Source organism: Camelus ferus, chromosome 2, assembly GCF_009834535.1.
Source record: "Camelus ferus isolate YT-003-E chromosome 2, BCGSAC_Cfer_1.0, whole genome shotgun sequence".
Taxonomy (NCBI): domain Eukaryota; kingdom Metazoa; phylum Chordata; class Mammalia; order Artiodactyla; family Camelidae; genus Camelus; species Camelus ferus.
Window position 1 is genome coordinate 80,082,656 of NC_045697.1, and position 23,964 is coordinate 80,106,619.

The window sequence follows — 23,964 nt, forward strand, 5'->3', positions numbered from 1 at the left end:
TGCCTTCCCTTCTCTATGCAGTGTCCTGGCTTTGCTAAAACCATTATCTCTTTCCTTGCATAGGATCTCATCCCCTTTTACCAACCATGGACTAATTTACTTCTGCAATTATCTACTCTGGCTTCCTACCAGTAGACCCTGCTCCACAGCATCAAAATATGCTTTAATAGAGCCCAGCTTTAAAAATAAAGCAAAGCAAATGACTCCTTTCACTCAGTGTGCTCTCCTGTATAATCACTGTTTCTCCATCCATTATGTAGGAAATCTCTTCCAGAGAATAGTCTTTCTTTCCATTCTCTCCAGAACTGTCACTAGAATTCCGTAGCAGGTTTTGTCACCCCCACTGGACAAAAAGAATCCTGCACAATTCACTAATTGTTTCCTCATTGCCAAATGCACTGAACAATATTGTCTTATCTTCCTTTACCCCTTAGTAACATTTGACAGAAAAAATTAGTCCCTTGTTCTGGAAACATTTTCTTCACTCACTTTCCACGATACCTTCTCTTCTTGGTTTTCCTTTTCCCCTATTTTGCAGGATATTCTTCCTCAGTCTTTCTGCAGCTCTTACTTTCCCTAGATTTACATGATGCCATGTGTTACTGAGCACCAAGAATCTCGTAGCGTGTCCCACCTCCCGTCCCTCCCTCCTTCCCGAGTCCCTGACGCCTGGCCTCTGGGCTGTTCCCTGGGCACCCGACACATTCTTGGGCTTCAGGGCTCTGGTGCTTTCTGTGACCTCCATTCTGGAGTGTTCACCAGGTACCTTTTGCTCTCACTTTATTTGCGCCTCTGCTCAAGTATCACCTCCCAAGACAAGCCTGTCCTGACAGGTCTACCTAAAGTACTGACCTGATTTACTGTGTATCTTTACCCTGGGTTTCTTGTCTCCTAAAAGTTATCATAAGCATGCATCTGCAGAAATCCAAGTTCAGTGAGGCCAGAAGTTTCTTCTGTCTTACTCACTGCTATGTATCCAGCATCTAAACAGCACCAATTACACAGTCAATACTCGATATATATCTGTTAAGTGAATAGATAGACAGATGCATGTCAATCACACCTCTTTCAATGACTCCTCATTGCCCTGGATATAATGAAATAAGAAACCCTCCATAAAAAGAGTGCTAACATCAGAGTGTTGTTTAATTCAAGTTACTACTTGCAAAGCACTTAGAACATTGCCTGACAGAGAGTAAATATTCAGAACATGTTAGCTATTATTAATTATTATTATTATTAACTATTATTAACTTTCTTCTTACCACATAGATTCTGTGCCTTAACTGTTGCAGTTGATATCTGCTTACCATTAGATCTGCTTAAGATGTCACACTCTCTGCATTTCCTTTCCTGAGTCTTTAACCCTGAGTTGGATGCTCCCTCATTCATTGACTGGCAGCTGTGGCCCAGCCGCTCTGCATTTTAGTATCCCTTACTTCCTGAGCTTCCCAAGATGGTCAGCATCGTGAAGGCAGAGACAGTGCCTCCTTCAGCTTTATAACAATGGACCTATCACAGATGTGGCATGTAGCAGTTACTTAATAAGTACCCACTTAATATTGTTTAGCTTCAATTAAATGCATAATTTAAATCGTTCTCCCCTGTAGGGTTCTCAGTACTTCAGGAGGAGCTATGCACTGCACAGCACAAGCAGAAAGAGGAGCAGGCTGATTCCAAAGAGGGCGATCATCCTCCCATCGTCTCAGAGGAAGACATTTCTGTCGGCTACTCCACTTTTCAGGATTCCATCCCCAAAACTGAGGGGGACATCTCAGCAACAGAGCACCTTCCCCCGACTCACCAGGAGCACGCTCAGCAGGATTTCTCAGGGAAAATGCAGGACCAGCCTGAAGAGTCATCTCTTGAACAGCAGGAATACTTGTGAGTTGCAAATGAAAACCTGTTCAATGTAATTCCAAAGAAGCAAGCCTGTGGGGCGAGGGTGCCAGGCATATACAAGCGTAAATTGTTTTCAGATAGTTTTTGAATGATCCCACCCATAACAAGTGGCAGAACTACAGAAAAAAAAAGCAAAATATCTACGAGACATCATTGTGACGGCATTGCACCGCACAGGTCCACCTGAACCAACCTCTTAGTTCTGTAAACTTGGGCAAATGCCTAAGCCCTTTGAGTCTCGGTTTCCACATCTATAAATTATGATAATAATATATACCTTATTCATCTTACAGGGTTGAAGGTCCAGGGTATGTCTGTGAAAGCATTGTTTAAACTGTAGACCATGCAGTTCTTACTTGTACATTTGCTGCACCTCACTTCTCTCTGTATGTGCCCGTTGCACCCTGGCTGGTTCAGAGTGTGCACCCTGACAGTGTAGGTGAAGCAGCCCCTGTGTGGCTAACAATAAAAACAGAAATGCAGCACTAATTCTTCACACAGGATGAAAGACCATTGGGGGTTGGAGTGGGATCCAGAGATGTCTTCTAGAGAGCTTCCAGCTAAAGAAAGTTGCAGAGCATAGTCAGCTTAGAACTCAAGTTCTGGGCTTTCTGGAAGCAAAGGCAAAAGAAGTGACACTTGTCCTCTAGAAAAAGCAAATGGATCCTGAGAATGGCAGGCATGTCCCAGCCTCGAAATCTGAGAACAGTGTGTCAGGAGACTGTATCACAGCCTCTCCTTTGTCGAGTGGGTTTTATGCTGGGGTCACTGGAACCTGAGAAGAGGGTAAGATGGGTATTGAAATGATCTTTTCTTCCCTGAGCACCGCCCCTTAGCCCATCTACTTTTAGACTTTAGGGGCGAGCATAGAGAAGAGGTAAGGAAAAGAAAGCAGGAAAAAGAAAAAGATGGGAAGCAAAGAGGGCTTATCAGAAAGGCACTTTGGGCATTTAATTTCTACAGAGTGACAGAAAATTAAAGGCGCAGAAACAGCAGATTTTTTTTTTCTTTTAGAAATTGACATGATAAAGGTTGCATTAGTTTTCCCCAAACTACAGCCACAGACAGAATTTCAATGCCAGTAGATCATCCTATCAAGTAATACAGTTTCCTGGAGGTATAATGAGAATCTCCCTGTATTTATAACTATGATAACTGTATTAACATGGTGTTTATATATTGCTTTTGAAAAATTCTGCCGAATTTTGATTCTTGCTTCAAAAGCCTTAGTGTCTACAGATCTTTGTTATATAAACCTCTTTAAATCATCCAGAGTACCTTGAGTTATCGAAGAAAAGATGAAATTATCATGCATTTAATATCACTAATATTATTTATTATCTCTACTTTGTAGAGATTAGGAAATAGTAATACGTTTGAGGACAATATTTATCTTTAGAATACATATTTCCCAGTTAATGTTAGATCAGTGAGCTGTAACTCTGTATCTTACATAATGATTTCTATTCACATTTCATTTCTTGACCAACTTTACAAAACCTTTTGAGACTTCCATGGACTGTGAAGACAAGTCCCGTCTTCCCTGCCAGATTCCTTGCTTCAGCAGGGGCAGAAATGCATATGCTCTCGTGGCATAATTGGGCTTTTCTGTTTCAGCGTGACCACCCCAGGGACGGAAGTATCAGAGACCCAAAAGGCCACGGCAGTACCTGGCTCTCCCAGCCAGACACCTGAGGAAGTCAGCAGCCCTGCCGAGGAGGAGAGACCGTACCCCCAGACCCCGACATCGAGCGGGCGAGGAGACTCTCCCATCGTACAAGAACCTGAAGAGCCCCCAGAACGGAGGGAGGAGGGTTCGCCCCGGAAAAGCAGCCTCGTGATAGTGGAGTCTGCCGAGGACCAGCCGCGGGCCTTTGAGAGGCTCGATGAAGAGGCAGCTTTTCAAAAGGTAAAATCTCCTCTGCTCTATTCCTTGCCCACCTGTAACAAAGCTACACACCTTTGTTTCCATTTCTCTGATGACTTATGTTTTCACTGCAAAACAAAAAGGGTCGCCAAGTTAATTAACCTGGGCCATGCGAAGCCCTCAGTCCCTTTTAAAATCTAGAAACCAGTGAATCTTGAAAAAGAAGATGCATAGTTCCTGTTCTAGCTACTTGACTGTAAGCCCTCATTTTATAGTCATAAACCCTTTTGCTAAGAAAAATGAACACTGGGGTGAAACACTGTACCTGACGTAGCTTTTCAAAATTAGTTGTCTTAGGCATGAAGAAAGCCCATGACGGGGATGAACTGAGCCTCAGGTGAGACAGCCAGCCAGGGGGCAAGTGCCAGACCTGCACCCCTAAGTCTGTCCGTGTCTGTCTCTGCCATCAGGACGGACACACAGACTGCGGGTGTCGGGTGGGCTCTACCTCCCAAAACAAATTTTTCTCATTAGAGGAAGGATTATTTCCAAGTGAGATCTTCTATTTATTTTAAGAATGACAGGAAAAAGACATTATGCCTAAAGTGATGGCTGGTTCTAAGTGTCAGAAAATCAATAGTGGCATGAGATCTGCATCACCGTCTTTCCTTCTTTGTCATCAGTGAGTTTTGACATTGTCCGGAGGGGTGGAGACCATCTTAAGAAACTCATTCAAACCATTTATTCTCAAAACATGGTCTGGGTGGTTCATATCCCTCAGTTTTAACTGGAGGACTTGATCCCTGCTTCCTCAGAACTCCTGAATCAGGATGAATCCCAGGTAGGGGAGGGGGACAAGAGTCTGCATTTTCTGTTTCTCCCTAGAGGACTCTCATACCCTTCCCCCACAAAGTGTGAGAATCTGTTTGAATTAAACTTAACTTAATGTAGATTAAATTAGATAGTATTTTTCATTTTTGAGCTCAAAAACTGTGTATGTGTCAAGGTTTTTTTAAAGCATGAATATATGTCTCACTAGGAAAGAATGAGTTATATGAAAGAATTAAAGTGTGATGCAACATATCTTTGGGCTTGAAATTTTTTTTTTTCACTATGAGTGTGACATCTGCTGACAGGATTTATCTAAAATCACAACTAAAATTAGGAGAGTTCCCGGCAGATGAGAACTATTCTCTGATTTTGGCAGTTATCTTAAATGATGAATTCATCCCATGAATGGATTTCTATTCCAAGTTTGCCTTTGTGCAGAATTACTCATCTCTCAAGTTCTTGGCTTAAGTGAATTCTAGTGAAAATGTTTCATAGATGCTGTCTGACTTAAACGTTGCCAATTTCAGTCTCAGAATCTCACTGAAGTATAGGTTAAAAACAGTTACCTGGATAATTCATACATTTAATCTGTTCTATGCATATAAATAAACTTTGATAAGTCATTCTGTTTCATTCTTTATACAGGCCTGTTCTGCTTATTCTTGTTGAATTTCCAATTATCTCTCCAGCTTCCTTTTTTGATCCTTAACCTCTCATAACCCTGACTTGAGGATCCAATTTCAATCATTTTCCTTGCTGACCATATTTCCAGGCAGCAGATTCTTGAGTGTATTTAAAGTATAACCTGCTTTAGAACTTACACGTTTTCCTTTAGCAGGAAAGAATATAGAAATATAAGTGGTATTTTAGTATGTTGAGAAAAAAAATTTTTTTTAAATAGCATTCCATTAGGAAAGAGTGATTCGATATATGGCTCCCAAGACATGTTCTAATCTAAAATTATGTTATTAGCTCTGGCTCTGGCTTTGGGCCAGACGCATAAAATTGGCTTGACCTCTGCACCTCAGCTTCTCTACAGAATGAGTTTAATACTGTCCATAGCCTGCCTTCCTTGCTGGCAGGGAAATGCACTGCTGGCCAGATAATAGCCCCAGGAAGTTTTGACTTCCTGCAGAAAGTCCTGCTACAAGCATAAGACATTTCTTTACCTTTGGGTGAATCATTCTCAGCCTCAGCCCTAGTGTCCGTGGCTTTACTGTGCTGCTTAGGGCCCATGTTTACATTTGGTTATACCTCAGGAGATTAAGTCCAATAAATAATGTGGGGAAGCTGCTTATTTCCTCTGACGGATTTTGACAGATGGGTGCTCAGAAAGCTCTCAGAATTCCAGAATTTTCTTTTTTCATTCAGTGAACAAAAAGCTATCTTCTCACTGAAGTTGGAGCCTCACATGCACTGTTTTCACCCTTGCTGGCTTTTTCACCAAAGCCTCCTTGAATAAAACTTTCAGAAACCAGTGTGAGCTAAAGCAGAAACCAGTAGTGAAGACATTCCTTAGTGCGATAAACAAAACAATGCTTCCGTGCTTCCACCAGGAGCTCACAGAGGAATTAGGTGAGCTGGAGGCCAGCTCAGATGAGGAGGCGATGCTAACTACCAGGGTTGTCCGCCGGCGAGTGATTATTCAGGTACCAGCTGTTCAGTTACTGCACGTCCGGGACGCTTGGGTCCCTGTAACCCATGGAGAGTGACTGACCTGGAGCAGAGGGCTCGGCATGCTCCTCCGGTAGTGCATGGCCTTTAGAAAGCAGACTCCTTCACCCTCCCAAGCTACGTTTGTAAAGAAATGCAGCAGTAATGATACAGCCTACCTCCAAGAGAGCAAGCAGCAAGAGCAAGATTTCGCCTCTTCAGTTCCACCCACCTCACCTCTGGCTTATCTGTTTTTGTTTTTTGTTTAAATTTTAGCTAACTTTGATCAGATTTTCTAGCATGTTATTATCTACCTTTTTTTTTCTTTTAAACATACTACTTGACAGGATTTGGCATCTCAGCAATGCTTCTCAAAGCTCCTTTAATTTTCTAACATTCCTCGCATTATAAGCACCTGGGAGTAGTTCCTCAGCATTGATGCCAAACAGAGAAGTGACCCTTTTCTCTTAATTGTTTAGGGAGAGGATATGCCCGACATAACCCCAGAATCAGTCACTGAAGAAGAATACGTTGATGAGCGCGGACACACTGTGGTGAAAAAGGTATTATCTTCAGTATCATAACTTGGTTGATTTCAAACCTCCTGTCTAAAATGTACTAGAACCCGGCACTGTCACTCAAAAACAAGATGCATGAATACAATATCTTCCAGGTTACTAGGAAAATCATTAGGCGGTACGTATCTTCTGATGGCATAGAGAAAGAAGAGATTACGATGCAGGGAATGCCACAGGATCCTGTCAACATTGAGGAAGGGGATGGCTATTCCAAAGTCATAAAGCGCATCGTACTGAAGAGTGACATGGAACAGTCAGAGGTGAGACCGTCTGATTCTCCAGAACGGACTTTATGGAGAGGTGTAAAGTCGAGCTCACAAGAGAGGGACGAGATTGTTTATTCCTACTGGCCTCACTTCTCCCATCCATAAGGCAGTCTGCATTCAGTTAACATTCATTTTTTTGTTTCATGATTTTGTGGAATGTTTAAATAACCATCAGGGAGATTTGTAACCATTGTACTCATTGTCTTTGGTCCTTTTTATTTCTTTTTTTTTTTTAAACATTTTTTATTGATTTATAATCATTTTACAATGTTGTGTCAAATTCCAGTGTTCAGCACAATTTTTCAGTCGTTCATGGACATATACACACTCATTTGGTCCTTTTTCTTTCTTTTTGCTCTTTAATTAATACTTGACCACAGCAGAAATCCAAAAGTCAGATTTTAAAAGACTAGAATCCCACCGGCTGGCGAGCAGTAGGTTCTGGAAAAGCCCTGTGCAGACGCACCCAGTCTGCATGGCAGCCTTCTTTCTGGCACTGCAGATAAATGTTTGGTTTTCAAACTTCTGCATTTCAGAGTCACCAAAACCAGGATCCAGAAACTCCTTGACTTAGAGTTTTATCTCTTCCTGTTTTACTTCCCTCTTTCAGAAACGTATTTACTCTCTCTGACATGTAATTTATGACGTTATCACTGCCTTGCATTCATTCAGATCCTGAAAGTGATACTATGATACACATGAGATTCTCTACAAATCTACATTTTCAGTTTTTCCTGTCTCTGAGAGTTCCTCCTTTGGAGGTTAATTTTATCTTCAGAAGGCCAAAACAAACCACTTAGACATGGGAAAAGAGGGTTCAGGCCCAGGGCGCTATGTCTGTGTTGCACTGAGCAGTCAGCTTCTTAGTCACGAAACTTCCTGACCGATTTTCATTCAGGTGACTAATTAAGTGGTTGATTTGGTGCTGGGTAGTTGCAGTCATTATATAGACATGACCAGCCGATTATAGATTTTTTTTCTAACTCTTTTACAAAATACTGTTTTCAGTGTATACCGTTGTAGTGTATGGGTGTGTTTTATCTTAATGGAAAAATTCATCATTGTTACATTTTGGCAGTCAGAAACTGTATGCTGTGTGTCCTTCATTCATCAGGTCACTGTGTCTGAGCCCAGCCTTTTGTGCAGTACTTCACAATTTCAGGCTGAACCTGTGGAAGGCCGTAGAGTCAGCAAAGTTGTTAAAACAACTATGGTACACGGAGAGAGGATGGAGAAGCATCTGGGGGATTCTAGCTTAGCCACTGATCTTCCTTCAGCCAAAGATGACTTTGAAGAGGTATAGAAGCATCATCCTCTGTATGTATGTGTGTGTGTGTGTGTGTGTGTGTGTTTTATGTGTGCTTTGTGTTTGAGAAGAACATGATATGATTTATTGTTGTGTCACTATATATGTTCATGGATGGGTGCAGGATAATTTAAGAGAGTAGAATTCCCATTTGACTGACATACACAGTGAAATAGTATTTTCCTCAACTTATGGTGTTAATTCGTGCCACCTGAAGAGCTCTAAAAAAAACCCAGTTAACCAGGATTCTCTTGAATCCTGAGTCAGAATCAGAATCTCCAAAGTTGAGACATGATTGTACATCTTGCCTAAAAGTCCCAGAAGTGACTTGCACTCCCAATTAGTAAGGGAAAGAAATGTTGCAAATTATCTTTCCTAGTTGATAGTCTCAGATGTTTCCAATGATAGGCATTACAGAAGATCCAAATATATTTTATACCCAGAGATGTTTTAAACAAGCATTTGTAATTATTTAAGCTCTAATTTCCAATAATTAGGAAATGGGTCCAAAATAACATCCATGAACACTTACTACAATTCAAAAATCCCCAATTTCTGAAAACCAAAGCAAATTTTGTGAGTTAGTAGCAAGCTACTTTGAAAGTAAAACTTAATGGGAACTGACGTGAGGCTGTAATGACTTGGTGTCTTTTTATTCTACTAGAGTGAATATTCATGTTTTGCTGTTGCTGTATTAATGGGTTTGATTACAGGATGCTGTCCCCATCCCATCTGGGATATTAGAATATACAGTATGTACATCATATTACCTTTCTAAAATCCCAAAGGAAAAGAAATTTGATATCTGAAACACATTTGGCCTCAAGAGTTTCAAGTAAGGGATGGTGGGCATGTACAAACATCTATAAAACACTCTTTTCTGTTGAAACATTTTGAAGTTAAATGTTACATGTTGTCCTCTCATACCCACAGTATGTGTTGAGGTTATGTGTGAATGCACTGGGATATTAAGAGCAAACCTTATTTTAAATACTTTCAGTTCTTCACATTTTGACAGTTGGTGACCTTGGACAATCAAATGATCAATTATCTGAGTTCTGCAGTTTGGGCTTTATTTGTTTGTTGCTTGTTTTTGCCTCTGGTCATAATTCATTAAATTTATAATTAGAGTCTGCACTATAGAAAGGAATTGGGTGAGGCAAGGAGGAAATTAGAAGTCAACCAGTATAGTTAACAACACTTGTAAAGTAATACAACAAATGGGAGGAATATAACAGACTTGTTAAATAAAACTCAGTACTTAGATCTGCTCCTAACAATTGTTTTTCTTTATCCTCTCAAGCATATATTTTCATACTGACTACTTATTAAGCAAAGTAATAGATTATGTTAAAATCTATGGTTTATGATGGGCTTTGTTTTCTTTTTTTCCCCCTCACTTTAGGCTTTGAGCTACACAGGTAGCCACATGAAAGTCCACTCCCCCAGTTTAGTAGAGAATGAAGTCCTGAAGGAGGATGGATCAATAATTAGAAGGTTTGGGTTAGCATGGGGTGATGCTTTGCCAACTAACACCTGTAAAAAGTTTTCTAATTTCAGGGAAAGGAAAATAGAGCCCCTGCGTACACCCAAAGGCCCCTTGGGAACTGCAGACTCTCCCTGCAGTCTAAGGCTTCTGTCAAGAGGTAGATCTGGCACTGTGCCATACCGGCAGTGTCCTCTTGATGCTTTACGAGTAAGACTAAGGCATGATGATAGTCAGATGACTGTTTACACAGTCGCTCCCTGTGTTTTCAGCAAGTCATCAGTTTCATTGAGACCAACCAGCTGGGATATTCCGTAGTGTTGATAGATTTGGAGAGCATTGTAAGAGGACTCTAATCAGTCGCTCACAAATTAATCTTGTGACCAACTGCCTTCAGCTCAATCTTGATAAATCATTCCTTTGAATGGCATATGCTTTTTCATTTGTTTGAAGCAAGCTGTTTCATGATTCTGCATGTGAGTGGCCAATAACATGAGCATGAGTTTGATACCCATGAACCTACATGTATCCAGCGATGCTGAAACCAGGGGCCGTAATAAGTTAGCAAAATATCATAAAAGCAGTTGGTGGCTCATAACTGTGCATATGAGAGGATCTGGCTGTGAGGCTCTCTGGTCTGCCCCCATCCTCATCACCTATTTAATGTGTGAACTTGGGCACTGTTGCCTTGGTTCTGCCCTCACTTTTCTGAGCCTCTAGCAGCACTGTAAGCATTTATAAAATGTTCTCAGCTTCGCAGTGAAAAGACACAATGGGAATTGAAGTTACTATTGTGCTTTTCACTTCATTGAAGAGAAAAATTGTCATTTATAATACTCTACCAAGCTATTTTTTAGCCTGTAGAACATAATAATTAGAACAGTGAAATTAAAGGTTCTGTCACAGTTCTACCCTCCAACCACATGTGAAAAACAATCCCAGCTAGGAATTTAAGAGAGTAATTGCTCACAGAGCTTTAAAAGTGCTACATGAATTAAGGATAAAGTGCTTTTTATACTCTGAACTTTTAAGTCTTTTATCCAGTTGTTCAGATGGAACCACATAAACCACGCACACCCTGGCATCGTGAGATCTTCAAATGGGAATAGATTTAGAGACCAGTTACTTCAAAATTCTCAGTGACAGCTAGTGAATTTGAATCCAGGGGTACAGACATTTCAGTCCAGTTCCAGAGCTACTTAGTTATGGAAGACAATTTGTGATCTACAGCATTTTATCTTATATGTTGCTGAACACATTTTATCATACCCACAGCTCCCCTGAGATATGTACAAGTAAATTCATCCCGTTGCTTGAGTCGGATACATATGCATGTGCATAAACACATTCATCTACATACTTGGGCACAAGACACCAGGGAATGTCCTCTCCTCTGACAGAAGCTTAACCCCCAACACCAATGCCGTAGATGTTTCTACCAGCTTTTGGCAGAAATAGTCACATATTTGCTTTTTTGGAGAAAAGACTGTATATGGGTGCTGAATGGTTAGAAAACATATCCTGATTTCAACCACTGGAACTAAATTAGACAATTTTATCCAAAGGAACAAATTAAAGTTTGCTTTCAGATACAAAATAATTCACATGTAGAATCAAAGGAAAGAGGAGGTAAGAGAACACGAGAGGAGGAGGAGGCGATGAGCTGTCCAAAGGAAAGCTGGACGCGTTTTGGCTGAAGTCAGCCGTTTTCTAAAACTCAAGGTGATTTTAACAAATCTTTGACTCTTGGCCCCGCTACATATTAACTGGGTTATTTTTCACTTGGAGCTCTGCTTAAATTCTCTGAGATCCAGTTTCCTGATTTGTTATTATAATAATAGCACCTGGCCTGTAAAACATGTTCACCACATCTTTGTGGAATGAAAAAGCATTATTTCCAAGTAGAGAGGGAACGACTCACAAGAGAATCCCTTTCAGGTAAGAACACAGGAAAATAGACAGTACCGATAACCTCGGACGTCAGAGCCCCTTCTCTCAAGCAATCACCAGTCTGATGAGGGGGCCGAGAAAGCCGCAGACTGCCGAGTGGCCATGGGAGGCATAAAGCGGGCCTGGAGCATGGGCTCTGAGAGGACGGCGGAGAGATTTGTCTCTTGGTGGTTTCCCTTTTCCTCCCCTCCCTCTCCATCTCCAGATGAGGCTGCAGGAGCCCGGGCAGACCTTCACCTCCTGCTGGTAGTCATCTTCCCGTATATTGATAGGGTCATCTTGCAGTTTTTATAGGTCTATGCCATGTGGAAAAGTTCTCTGAGAACACTTTTGGGCAGTTGGGAAGTGACTTATGGGTTAAGCTGGAAGCTGTGGTGTTTTAAAGAAATTTAATTAAAAACTATTTTCTGTACCCTGTCAAAAAGTACGTATGGAACAGCTATTTCAGAAGGAGCCACGTTCTCTTACATCAGCTCACCCTAATCAAAACATGAATGAGCCTATGGTTACTTTTTGAGAGAATCATATGAAAGCATGGTTTCACTTACTTGAAATATTTCTCAAAGTTAAAAAAAATACTCCTTGTTCCAAAACACTTGAAAAAAAAATCTCACAAGTCAGTGAAGATGGGGGAAAATGTGGCAGCAGTTGTTACACTAGCCCCCGGTGTAGAAATATCTAGGGGTAAGACAGTGAGCACTACCTTGACGTCATGGGTCCCCTCATACCAAAGGTAGTGGCTGCCTGTTAGCAGTGAAGAGAGAGCATGATATTCTCTCGTCTCTTCCCTCCAGGACAACCATGAGTAAAGCTAGAACCCAGAAGAGGGCTGTGGTGAAGGACCAGCACGGAAAACGCGTTTACTTGGAGCACCTGGAGGATGTCCCAGAAGCACTAGACCAGGACGACCTCCAACACGACCTCCAGCAACTCCTTCGGCACTTCTGCAAGGAGGACTTGAAGCAAGAGGCCAAATGAGGGGCTGCCCAATTCTCACAACAGAAACCACGCATTCACTTGATATGCAACTTCCCATTTCATTAGAGGGCTGACCTAACTGGCCGGATTAATGGGATACCCTGATATTTCCACGTCTAGCAAATACACGGCATCTCATTTGAGTTTTTCCCCCATCCTCTTTAACTGTAAGCTAATTTGTGACCAAAGATAGCATCCTTCATTCTGGATGCTGTATCCACCACTTTGTTGTGTCTGTGCTAACCTGGGAACTGGCCGCCTCCATTGTTCTTGGCTTCTGCACAAGCTCCATGAAAATCCATTGAACAGAAGAACTTCACCGGCAGACCTCTTCCAATGATGACACATAGGAATCCTACAAAGAGAGATCTGTGTACAATATGTAGCTAAAATGCTCAGATGGACAACACGTTAAAATTAAAACCACTGCCTGTCATAACTACACTGGGCATCACAGAAAAAAGGCCTCTAGAAATTGCTGAACAACGATTCATTAAGATATTGCTAACACAATCGAATGATGACACAGTTCTACTGCAAAAGAAGCACTTCAGACCTACCATGTCCTTAGAACTTCCAGAGTAGCCCTTGCTCCTAGTTAGCGATGGACTAATAACCTTGAAGAACTGTCCTAACTAAGCACTTACTGCTGATGCTGGCCAGCCAGTGATTTATGACTTGCCAACAGCCACTGAGGGAGGGCAGGAAGGGAGTGGAGGTGACCAGAAGGAAACAATAAGGTACTCAGGTGCTGGCAGCTGCATCCTGTGCTGTCCGGCATCTTCAGGTCCTTTGGATTTGGGACACGTTGGCAGGGTATTTTAAAAAGCTATAACTACTGTAGTTTTCCAGTTTTCATTGCTGCTTTAGCAAACCACGCTGTCTTATTGGTGGTACTTTCTCCTGGCCACTGCACTGTAGATAATTCATTGGAAACAAGATTTGCCCACTACACAAATGGTTAAGCTCCTTCACCATGTTGGAGTAGTTTCTTCTTCTTTTTTTTACCCCCCCTCTGGGTTTATATCTTCTCTGATACCTGCATGTAGCATTGAAGAATCAAAACCACAGTCCAGACCCCTCTTCTGATCACATTAATGGTTTTCATTCTTTTGACCCTCAGCAAGCACTGTTCACTTTTCAGCTAGGTCTGTTTTTTAGCTTGCAGACTAGATTGAGAAATCCTGAAAAATTTGGTTTGGGTTAAAATTTTTGATTTATTTATTTGAAATCCAAACTCCCTTGGAAACTCTGAAGTGTGTTCGTGCACTTTCCTGTTTGTTTCAGAGAAGGGACTTTAATCATCTGAGTGATTTCCACGTCCTATTCCTTATTCCTCTAGTGGTTGACGCTGTGTAGCATTTTAACATATATATATATATTCACAAATATATTCATATAAACAGTATACATTTTGAATCAGTTATTTGTTAAAGAAAAGTATATTCAATGAAGATGAGATTAAAAAGATTTTAAAAACCAGAGTCTATCCTCCAGGGATTAAACATTTTCCAATTCTATCTGGTCTTTTCCTGTTGTGCAAAAATGACTCATTGTTCCGAATGTCAAAAGCAAATACGACAAACAATGACACTTCATCATTTCAAGTAACGTTGCCAAGAGAGAAAATTTCCTGGGAGGGAGGTTTCCCACAAGCCAGATCTCCTAAGCCTCAAAGGCTAGTACTGTTTGGCAGTTGGATAGGAAATAAAGCATTCTTTGGCAGCCAAAATGAAGGAGGCCAGTGGTGAACCTTTTTGAGACTCACCACGGCCTTCTTGTCCAAACCTTCACTGGAGCTCAAGAAAAGCATTTCTGTTGTGTTATTTGCAGTGCAGATGATGTCTGTGTAACAACATAATGGTTATTCACCTTTTTTTTTTTTCAGTTTTGATTTTTGCTGTGTAATCAAAAAACTTGAATACTGTGAGAAGAAGTGAATTTTCAGTTGACGAATCAGCATCTTGTTCCCATGGTGATAACACTAATTGAATATATCTATGAGGGCATGTATTAGTTAACGGAAAAAAAATACAACACTAACAATACATAGCTGCAATGTGTACAATGGCTGATTTAATTAAATAAAATGTACAAGTGTTAAATGTGGCAACAGTGATTGGTTCTTCTTTATCACTCACATGTGATTTCAGGAGATGAGAAACTTAATAGACAAGATAGATGTGAAGCCAAAAGAAAGGCACGACTTGCTTTTGTTCTTTTTTTTTTTTTAACTTTATTGTGGTATAATTTCTGTAGAGTAAATTACACATATTTCAGATGCACAATTCAGTGACTTTTGATAGATGTCTACACCTATGAAACCACCGCCACAATCAAGATCCCTAACAATTCCGTCACTCCCCAAGATGTGCAAGTTTCTCGTTTTCCTTTGGTAGCAGAATGTGATAAGCCCAACTCTGTATTAAGCCCTGGGAGGAATAGAAAGATGTTGACCCTGCCCTCAGAGAAATTTTATTGTTACTCTTATGCAAAGGGGGAAGATAAAAGTTGATTTTTAGTTTGGGGATCGCTAGTAAATGAGAAATAGGAATATGGGGCCTGGAGGAGTTGAGGAGAGAGGGTAACCAGGGGTCAGCAGCACAGCCTGGGGCCCCATTTCACTTCTCTCCTATAAGGTCAGGACTCTCCGAAAACACCTCCTGCCTTTGGGAACAGCATTTCACTCTGGGGTTCTATTCATTTCTTATAGCCTGAGAATTAGAAATTATAAATGGATCCATTAATAAAAGACAAGGGCTGGAATATGCAAAACTGAAACCTGTTCTATTTGGAGCATATTTTTTGGTTTTTGAAAAATCCCCTTAGTGCTGCTGTAATAATATTTTTATACTGCAAAAACAGAAAGACATGGTTTAAAAACTGAGTGGGTTTTACTTCCATCTTACCCAGTATGAGATAGGAAGCTCTCCTGCCTGGTTGATTTACAAGATCTTCCAAAATTAAAGTACCAACTATGCTTGAAATTTTTCAAAGAAAAGAATCAAAGTTAAAAAAATTTTCCCAAGTAGGAGTGTGTGAGTGAACATCCATCTTCCACCCATCTGTTTCATGTGCTGTGCTTTCTGCTGACAGAAGCTCTGGGCTTCCATTGCCTTGAGTTTGATCAAGGAGATGAAAGCATCAGAGGCTGCTCAGTGTCTCCCCACGTTTAATTATGTGGTGTGCAGACCCCAGTACAAAAAGAACAGTGGTTTATATGACCTTTTACAGAAATATATTTAAAGTGTAAGGTGAGGCGGAACCCTCCAGACTGAGGGAAGTTTATGTACAGCTCATAAATGACTTGAATTAGCCATAAGGAGGTGCAAATTCCGTACAGGCACATTGACACAGACTTGAATTTGAACTTGAAGTTGCCTGTGTCATTTAATTTATGTCATCACAGGTCTAGGTGTGGGCAAGCAGACAAGCACATGAATAAACAGATAAAGGGAAGCTAAACAAATACTTAACGAGAACCCAAATCACGACATGCTTTTCGTGATTAATGGCACAAAGATGGTCTGCTTGTTTTCATTACACTTTTGAAAAGAACTGTTTGAAAGTCTGTCTTCAGCTGCTGCTACCTGTTTGAAAACACACTCTCCTACCTTCAGTTAAGGTATGATTTCTGTTTCTGATCTAATTGAAGTTACAATTACAATCACAATCTCAGAATGAATCACCTAAGTAAAGATGTAATACAACTTTTTCTCACTCTAATAATAGAAACATTTAAGAAAATCTTTCAACTATCATAAGAAAAATTTTGATTCCCAAATCCTGCACACAAGTTAAAATATTCTTTTTTGGTTACATTCAGACTTGCTGGGAAAAACCAAAGTACTTTCTTGCTTGCTTTGAATTAGCTCCATGGTATGGAGTAAATGATATGTATGAATATACTTTGGGTAGAGCTGTTACGGACAGTAGCCAGAGATGTGACAGTGGTATTTGTAGGACTTCAGTGGGTCTCTTCAATCAGTGGAAGTGTTCAGTTGATAAATCCTTGAGATGTTTCAGTGAAGTAATATGACACAGAGGTTAAATAGCTGATCTTGGATAAGACTGGATTGGAATCAGCCCAGCTATGTCAATATTTACATGACTTCATGAAAGTTTACCCTCTGGAACACAATTCCCTCATCAGTAAAATAAGAGGTAATAATACAGTCATACGTCGTTAGCCCAGGGGGATCAGTTCCAGACCCCTACGGATACCAAAACCGGCAGGTGCTCAAGTTCATTACGCAAAATTGTGTGGTAAAGCCAGCCCTCCAAATCTGTGGGTTCCACATCCAGGGATTCAACCAAAGAAAAACTGATCTGCAGTGGGTTGAATCCATGAACGCGGACCGAGGGTAAGGAGGGCCGACGGTGCCTGCCTCAGAATCCTCCGGCCTCACCGGACCAGGGGAGGGCAGCCAGTCCTGCCCCATTTGTCAACCCCTCTAATCCGGGAGTGCCACGGTGGCCTGTGTGTCCTTGAAGGCCATTAGTTACAGACTCATACTTGTGACCTTCCGCTTGTGTGGGGAGGAGTGAGCTCTGGGTAGGTATTGAAAGTGTTAGCCTTCCAGGTCAGAGAATAGAGTTAAGTGCTTGCTCTCAGGGGCTCACGGGACACGCTTGTCAGCTCGCCCTTCGATTCACTTCCCCTTCAGAGGAAGGGTTCTTCAGGGTCTCTTTTTCTTCCCAGGCCCTCAAAGCATGGTTCTGGTTTCCGATCCTTTTTTTAAACTTCCCACACATACTCTATTTTTGGTTTTCATTTTTCTTCACTTTCAAAACTGCGGAATTAGATAAAGCCACCCAAATTCCCCTACTGAATGTTCCCCACTGGCAGCAGGGCCAGCTCAGCTGCTTCAAAGAGAAGTGCTGGCAGGGCCCTGGACTGATGGAGGTGGATGTGAACACAACAGCTGGCTTTGAGGATGTGCAGAAACAATGGGATATCAATGTCAGCATGAAATACACATCGAGCCTGTTTTTCTTGGGCGTGGACCAGAGCTCAGCGCTCCTCCAGGCTGTGACAGAGGGCTTCCATGGAACTCGCATAGCAGCAACTTCTGAATGAGTTGGACCCCGTGTGAATTTTCCAAGTAACTCACAAATAATTGATAGCTCAGAAAATGGCCTCCACAAGCACATGCTGTCACCCCTGAGAGTCACAGGTGGTCGTTGGCACCTCTAGAGCCGGTTGGTGACACAGGAGACAACCTGGGGTTCTGACTAGCGTCTGAAGCTGGGGCAGAGGGGTGGGGTGAGGGAAGGGACAGTCTTGTAAGACCCAGCCCTTAACCGGTGGGATCTGATGCTGTCTCTGGGTAGATGGTGTCAGATTTGACCCATCCAGCTGGTGTCAGGGAACCCCCCCAACACACACACACACACACACACACACACACACACACACACACACACACACACACACATGAGTTGGAAACAGAACACCTTTAGGGAGATAATCAGGGAAGAAATATTTATAAAAAAAAAATGACCTAACTTTATGTAAGTAAATTTAGAAACCTGAATAAAAGAGATGATTTTGTTTAAACAGAAATTACTAAAATTGAAGAGACAATAAAGGTAAACACCAATGTGATGGCTAATTTAATCTGTCAACCTGACTGGGCTGACGGATGCCCAGATGGCTGGTACCACATTATTTCTGGGCGTCTGTGCGGCTTTTTCCAGCGGAGTTTAGCGTTTGCTGGGCAGACTGGGTAAAGACCCGCCTTCACCAGTACAGGTGAGGCTCATCTAGTTCATTAAGGGCCTAAACAGAACAAAAGGCAGATGGAGGGTGAATTTGCTTTAGCTAGGACATCTATCTTCTGTCCTTAGATGTCAGTGCTCCTGGTTCTCCGGCCTTGGGACTTGGACCAGAACTTGTACAATGGCCCCCTTCTTCTTCGGGCCTTCGGGCTGGGCTGGAACTACACCACGGGCTTCCGTGGGCCTCCTGCTTGCAGACAGTGGATCGCGGGACCTCTCAGCCTCCAAGATTGCGTAAGCCAGTTCCTCACAATAAGTCTCTTTCTATCTACTTATATATATCCTATGGGTTTGGCTTCTCTGGAGAACACTGATTTTAATACACTCAGTGACTGTGGGAGAAATTAAGAATGTAGCCAAAGATTTAACCCCCCAAGAAAGCGCCAGAACTCTGTGCTGTCACAGATGGATTCTATTAAGCTTTAATTACACAGATAATTCCAATAGCATTTACACTGCCACAGGGCCCTGGGAGAACAGAAAATTTCCTTTTTTTTCTTTTTCTTTTTTTTTTTTTTACAAAGCAACATATCTTTGGTACCAAAACTGGACAGGATACAATCAAAAACATTCAAAATAACAACATTAACAAAAACCCATAGACCAGTTTTTCTAAGGCATAGCTATGTAAAAATCACAAATAAAATAGCAAATATAATTTGGCACACACTTTAAAAAATAACAAACTCTGACCAAGTGACGTCATTCCAAAATGCAAAAATGGCTCATTACTAGTAGCTGTTAATTTAATTACTCACATTGAAAGGTCAACAGAGAAAAACAATCTGTGATCATTTCTATAGATGGCCAAAAGGCATTTGGTAAAATGTAGTATCCAGTCTTGATTTTTGTATCTTTTTAAGAAGTCAGAAGTCATATATTCTCCCTTAAAATGATCAGCACTTTCTTAATAAATGTTCAAATAAATTGGTTAAGAACATTTAAGTCATGCCCATCTTGGCACAGCTTTTGCAATAAGAGAGAAAACCTTATCTCTGACTCCATACCACACACAACCACATGTCTCTCCTCAACGGCCTTCAGTATCATCAGCATCATAAGACAGAAACAGAACAATTTAGTAACACATTTCATGTTCTTTATTTATTGGGGGCAAAAGTGAGCTTGATAGAACACTAGAGGAGGCAACTTGGAAATGGCACAATTGGCCAGGAGGTCATGTATTCCCTTACAAGGTTTGCAGGTCCTATTTTCTAGAGTCAGGTAAGCTAGCCAAAGCTAAGTCGGAGGCTTGTGATCAGTGTGATTGGCATTTATGTTTCTTTGACAGTGGGGGCTGACTGAGATTTGTGACGTGGGCCAGACCACTGGGGCAGGCTCCATTTTGTGCATTCCAATATACAGATTACCTTTATCACCAGCAAAAGCATTCCTTTTTTGTTTCTTTTCCTGCCACACCCCCCAACTAGGGTTTTTTTTTTTTAATTTTAGTAAGATTTTCAGAATTTTCATACAGTTGATGTATAATATTATGTTACAAATGTGCAATATAGTGATTCACAATTTTAAAGGTTATACTCCATTTATAGTTATTATAAAATATTGGCTATAGTCTCTGTGCTGTACAATATATCCATGTAGCTTATTTTATACATAATAGTTTGTTCCTCTTAATCCTCTACCCCTCTCTTGCCCCTCCCCCACTGGTAACCACTAGTTTATTTTCTATATCCGTGAGTCTGTTTCTTTTTTGTTATATTCACTAGTTTGTTGTATTTTTTAGATTCCACATATAAGGGATATCACACAGTATTTGTCTTTCTCTGTCTGGCTGATTTCACTTAGCATAATACCCTTTAAGTCATCTATGTTGTTGCAAATGGCAAAATTTCATTGAAAATATTCCCATTTTCATTTGTATCAAAGCTTGTTCACCTGTCTCTTTGTAAAGTAATATCATTTGTGGAATATTTATGAATCAGCACATGTAAATGTGTCAAAATTAATACATTCATGAAATTATTTAAAGCAAAAGAATAGAAAGAATGTGTAACAAATAGAGGATTCTTCTGTTTGTTACATGATGCAAATCGAAATAATTTACTTTTAAGATGTATTCACAAATGATATTGCACTTTTGAGCAAAATTTGTTCTTAATAGAAAATAACTTTTACTTCATTGCTTTTTGTCTAGTAACCTGGATTTTTAAAAATAAATTAAAGGCACTAAGGATTTTCCATTTGGGTCTTTTCCCAGACTAATGGTATGTGTATGATTCTCTCTCATGACGCTGGGCAGTGGCCGCAGCTCCCAGTCAGCCACGCCATCACAAGGATAAACATCTGATACACTTACAACCATTCTGTCCCCAGATAACCATTCTGTTTTTCACTTTCAGTAGAGAACTCAATAAATTACATGAGATATTCAACACTTTATTATATAGTAGGCTTTGTGTTAGATGATTTTGCCCAACTTTAGACGAATGTAAGTGTTCTTAGCATTTTTAAGGTAGGCTAGATTCAGCTATGATGTTTGGTAGATTAAGTGTATTAAATGCATTTTTGACTTACAATATTTTCAACTTTCAACGGGTTTATCAGGACATAACCCCACTGTAAGTTAAGGAAGATCTGTATGCAAAAAGAGGAATAATTCTGCATATGATTTGTATGGAAAGAATTTTAGCTATTGGTAAATATAAATAGTAACAAACATCTAGTAGTTTTAACTTTCACTTCATAATGCAAATAGCATATAGACTTTGGTACATGCCTGTTGAACCTTCTGCAAATAAGTAGTTCTTGTTTTACAGCTGACCCTTGAACAACACAGGTTTGAACTGTGAGGGTGCTCTTACATGCAGCTATTTCTCAATAGTAAATACTATAGTACTTACACAATCCTCAGTTGGGAAATGTGGATATGGAACCACAATACTGAGGGCCTGGTACAAGATATACCCGAAATTTCAACTCCACGGAGGCTCAGTACCCCTAACCCCCACCCTCCCATATTCAGAAATGAACTGTATGATCTTTTTTCTATTATTGTTCATAAGAAAATTTCCCCAACGTGCCACTAGAGGGCAGCAGACGGTAGGTCATTTGCCCAGCGGCTCCAGGTGGTGTCCGCTACAAATAGAGTGGAAATCTCCCAGCTCTGGAGATCTGTGACTGGAAAAGTTGCTGGACTTTTCCAAATCTCAGCTTTACTGGGAAAATGGGGAGGGGGTGTGGGCTGGAAGACTTTAAGACCTCTGCCAGCTCTAACAGGCTGTGATTGTAGCTTGCAGTCAGATTCACATAGTGACTACAGTGACCGTTCAGTGAAAATTTAACCACATTGAAGTTTATTAAACAAGTAAAAGCTACTTAAACCCAAATCTGTTTAGATATTATTCTATTCTTTTAAAAATAGCTAACAGTTTTTGAGAGCTTCTTATGAACAGATACTGTTCTAAGCACTTTGCTTGTACACTACAACGTTCCTGTTGAGGGACATGGAGTTAGCCTTCCCATTTTGCCGCAGAGGAAGGTGAGGTACAAGGAAGTGAAGTACTTGCCCAAGGTCTCGCAACCAGGAGTGGTAGGGCTGGGATGTGAGAGCTCTGATGCCAGAAGCCACATTTATAATAACTACTCCATCATATTGGGAATTACTTGTATAATGAAAGGCAGCCCAAATGTCTAATAAAACGTTATTAATTGCAGCTGGCTGGCAAGTCAGTTTTGTCTTTAGAGAAAATGACTTTCTTGGGAGCTTTTCCGAAGCATATAATCATGCAATTGCATCCTGTACCTTGTTATTTAAGCAATATTTTGTTACCATAAAAGCACTGTAATCTCTTCATTGCAATGGCTGTTGATCTCCATGCTAATCTCTCCCTCTCTCCTCTCCACAGCCGCTGCGAATGTTCCCCCATAGATTTTCCTAGCTTAATTTAAGACAAACTTGACTAGAATCTGCTATGCCCCCAAATCCATTCCATATCTCTCCCTTCCTCACCTTTCAGGCCAAAATTTCCAACTACCGTTCCCAGGTAGGTGGAGAGGAACCTAGAGGAAGGGAAGAGCACAGCCAAGAAGGAGGGCGTGTGTAAGGCAGATTCAGGCGCTAGGAATAGATCAGTTTTCACGACGGAGGAAGCTAGTTTTGGGGAATGATGAGAAGTAAATCGGAGAAGATTTTTAACATTAAGTTACAGATAGTCTTGAATACCAGGCTGCGGAGTTTGGATGCTATGTGGTTGGCCCTACACAACCACAGCAGATACTTGACCAGGAAAGTGCTGGGTAGAATGGGTTGAAGCGGTAGAGACAGGAGACAGAGCAGTCGTGCGCGGTCCAGGAAAGAGGGTCGAAAAAACACCAAAAAGAAAAGAAAATCCTGATGGTGATACCAAAATCAACCTTTTTGAAAATAACCTTTTTATAAAATAGAATGTAACTATCAAGGACAGGGTTTATTAAAGTAAAGCTGTAACGTGTTCGGACTGACAAACAGCTGATAAATTTTCGGAGAGTTGCTGGTATGTGGGGTAAAATGTTATTTTGCAAAGGAAAAATGCATATACAAATACATGTATGCGTAACTAACGTTCTGGAAAAAACCGAGGGATTAGGAGGGAGGGGTGGTCTGTGGCGCGCATGCGTGTCCGCGTACGCATGCGCACACGTGATTTGGCCTGAGGGCCTGTTTCAGTCCTGCGGCTCTGACGGCGGCTCTGACCGCGGCTCCGATCTCTGGAGCCCGTCTGCCGGCTGCTTGATAACTGCCCACCTAACCCCAGCTGCCAGTACTCTGTTTTGGGGGCCGCCTCACGCTGCATGTCCTCATACTGAGTTCTTCTTGCGCCACCTCAAGGTCAGTCCCCTTTCCCTGTCCGCTTGGCCGTTGTGCCGCTTGCCCTGTGAATCTCTGCAAGTGCAGGCAGTACCAGAGCCGACCTGCTCCTCGCCTCTGCGCTGCCCCGGTGGACCGCTTCGCACTCTTTGGGCCGGAGCAGGCGATGTAGGTCTCCTCGGTTACAGAGAACACGTGCTTACCGGGCAGGTGGCTTCCATGAAGCTCCCCGTGCTTCGCTGGGGATTGAGAAGGGAGCTCACAGGACGTCAGCGGTCTCAGCAAGGTGCAGGCACCCTCAGTTTTCGAAAGTTCACTTCATGCCACGTCGCCTTTACGAGACACCTACGTTAGTACCTGTTTTCACTAGCTGAATTTAGGATTTTAGTGTATACGGGAAAAGGCAAAAATCAAAAATAGCGTTCAGTGTTTGTTTTGCAGGAGCCCTTATAGGGGCAGCGCGTGTCCCCAGCCGCAAGAGCCCCACCTCCAAGCTCCTTCCCCCAGACTACACTTGGCATCTCAGCATCAGGCCACCATACCTTTGAGCCGTGTCTGT

The 23,964-nt window shown here is 41.4% G+C and overlaps 1 protein-coding gene across 1 annotated transcript in view; it reads left to right on the forward strand.

The window, feature by feature from the left end:
- The window catches only part of ANK2 (ankyrin 2), a 310,369-nt gene extending 295,442 nt beyond the window's left edge, over positions 1 to 14,927 (forward strand). The window contains 7 exon segments of the mRNA XM_006174671.3: positions 1,611 to 1,884; positions 3,520 to 3,811; positions 6,733 to 6,816; positions 6,927 to 7,091; positions 8,212 to 8,394; positions 9,809 to 9,900; positions 12,634 to 14,927. Of these exon segments, the coding sequence (XP_006174733.2) occupies positions 1,611 to 1,884; positions 3,520 to 3,811; positions 6,733 to 6,816; positions 6,927 to 7,091; positions 8,212 to 8,394; positions 9,809 to 9,900; positions 12,634 to 12,817 (1,274 nt within the window). The 3' untranslated portion in view covers positions 12,818 to 14,927.
- The last annotated feature ends 9,037 nt before the right edge of the window (positions 14,928 to 23,964 follow it).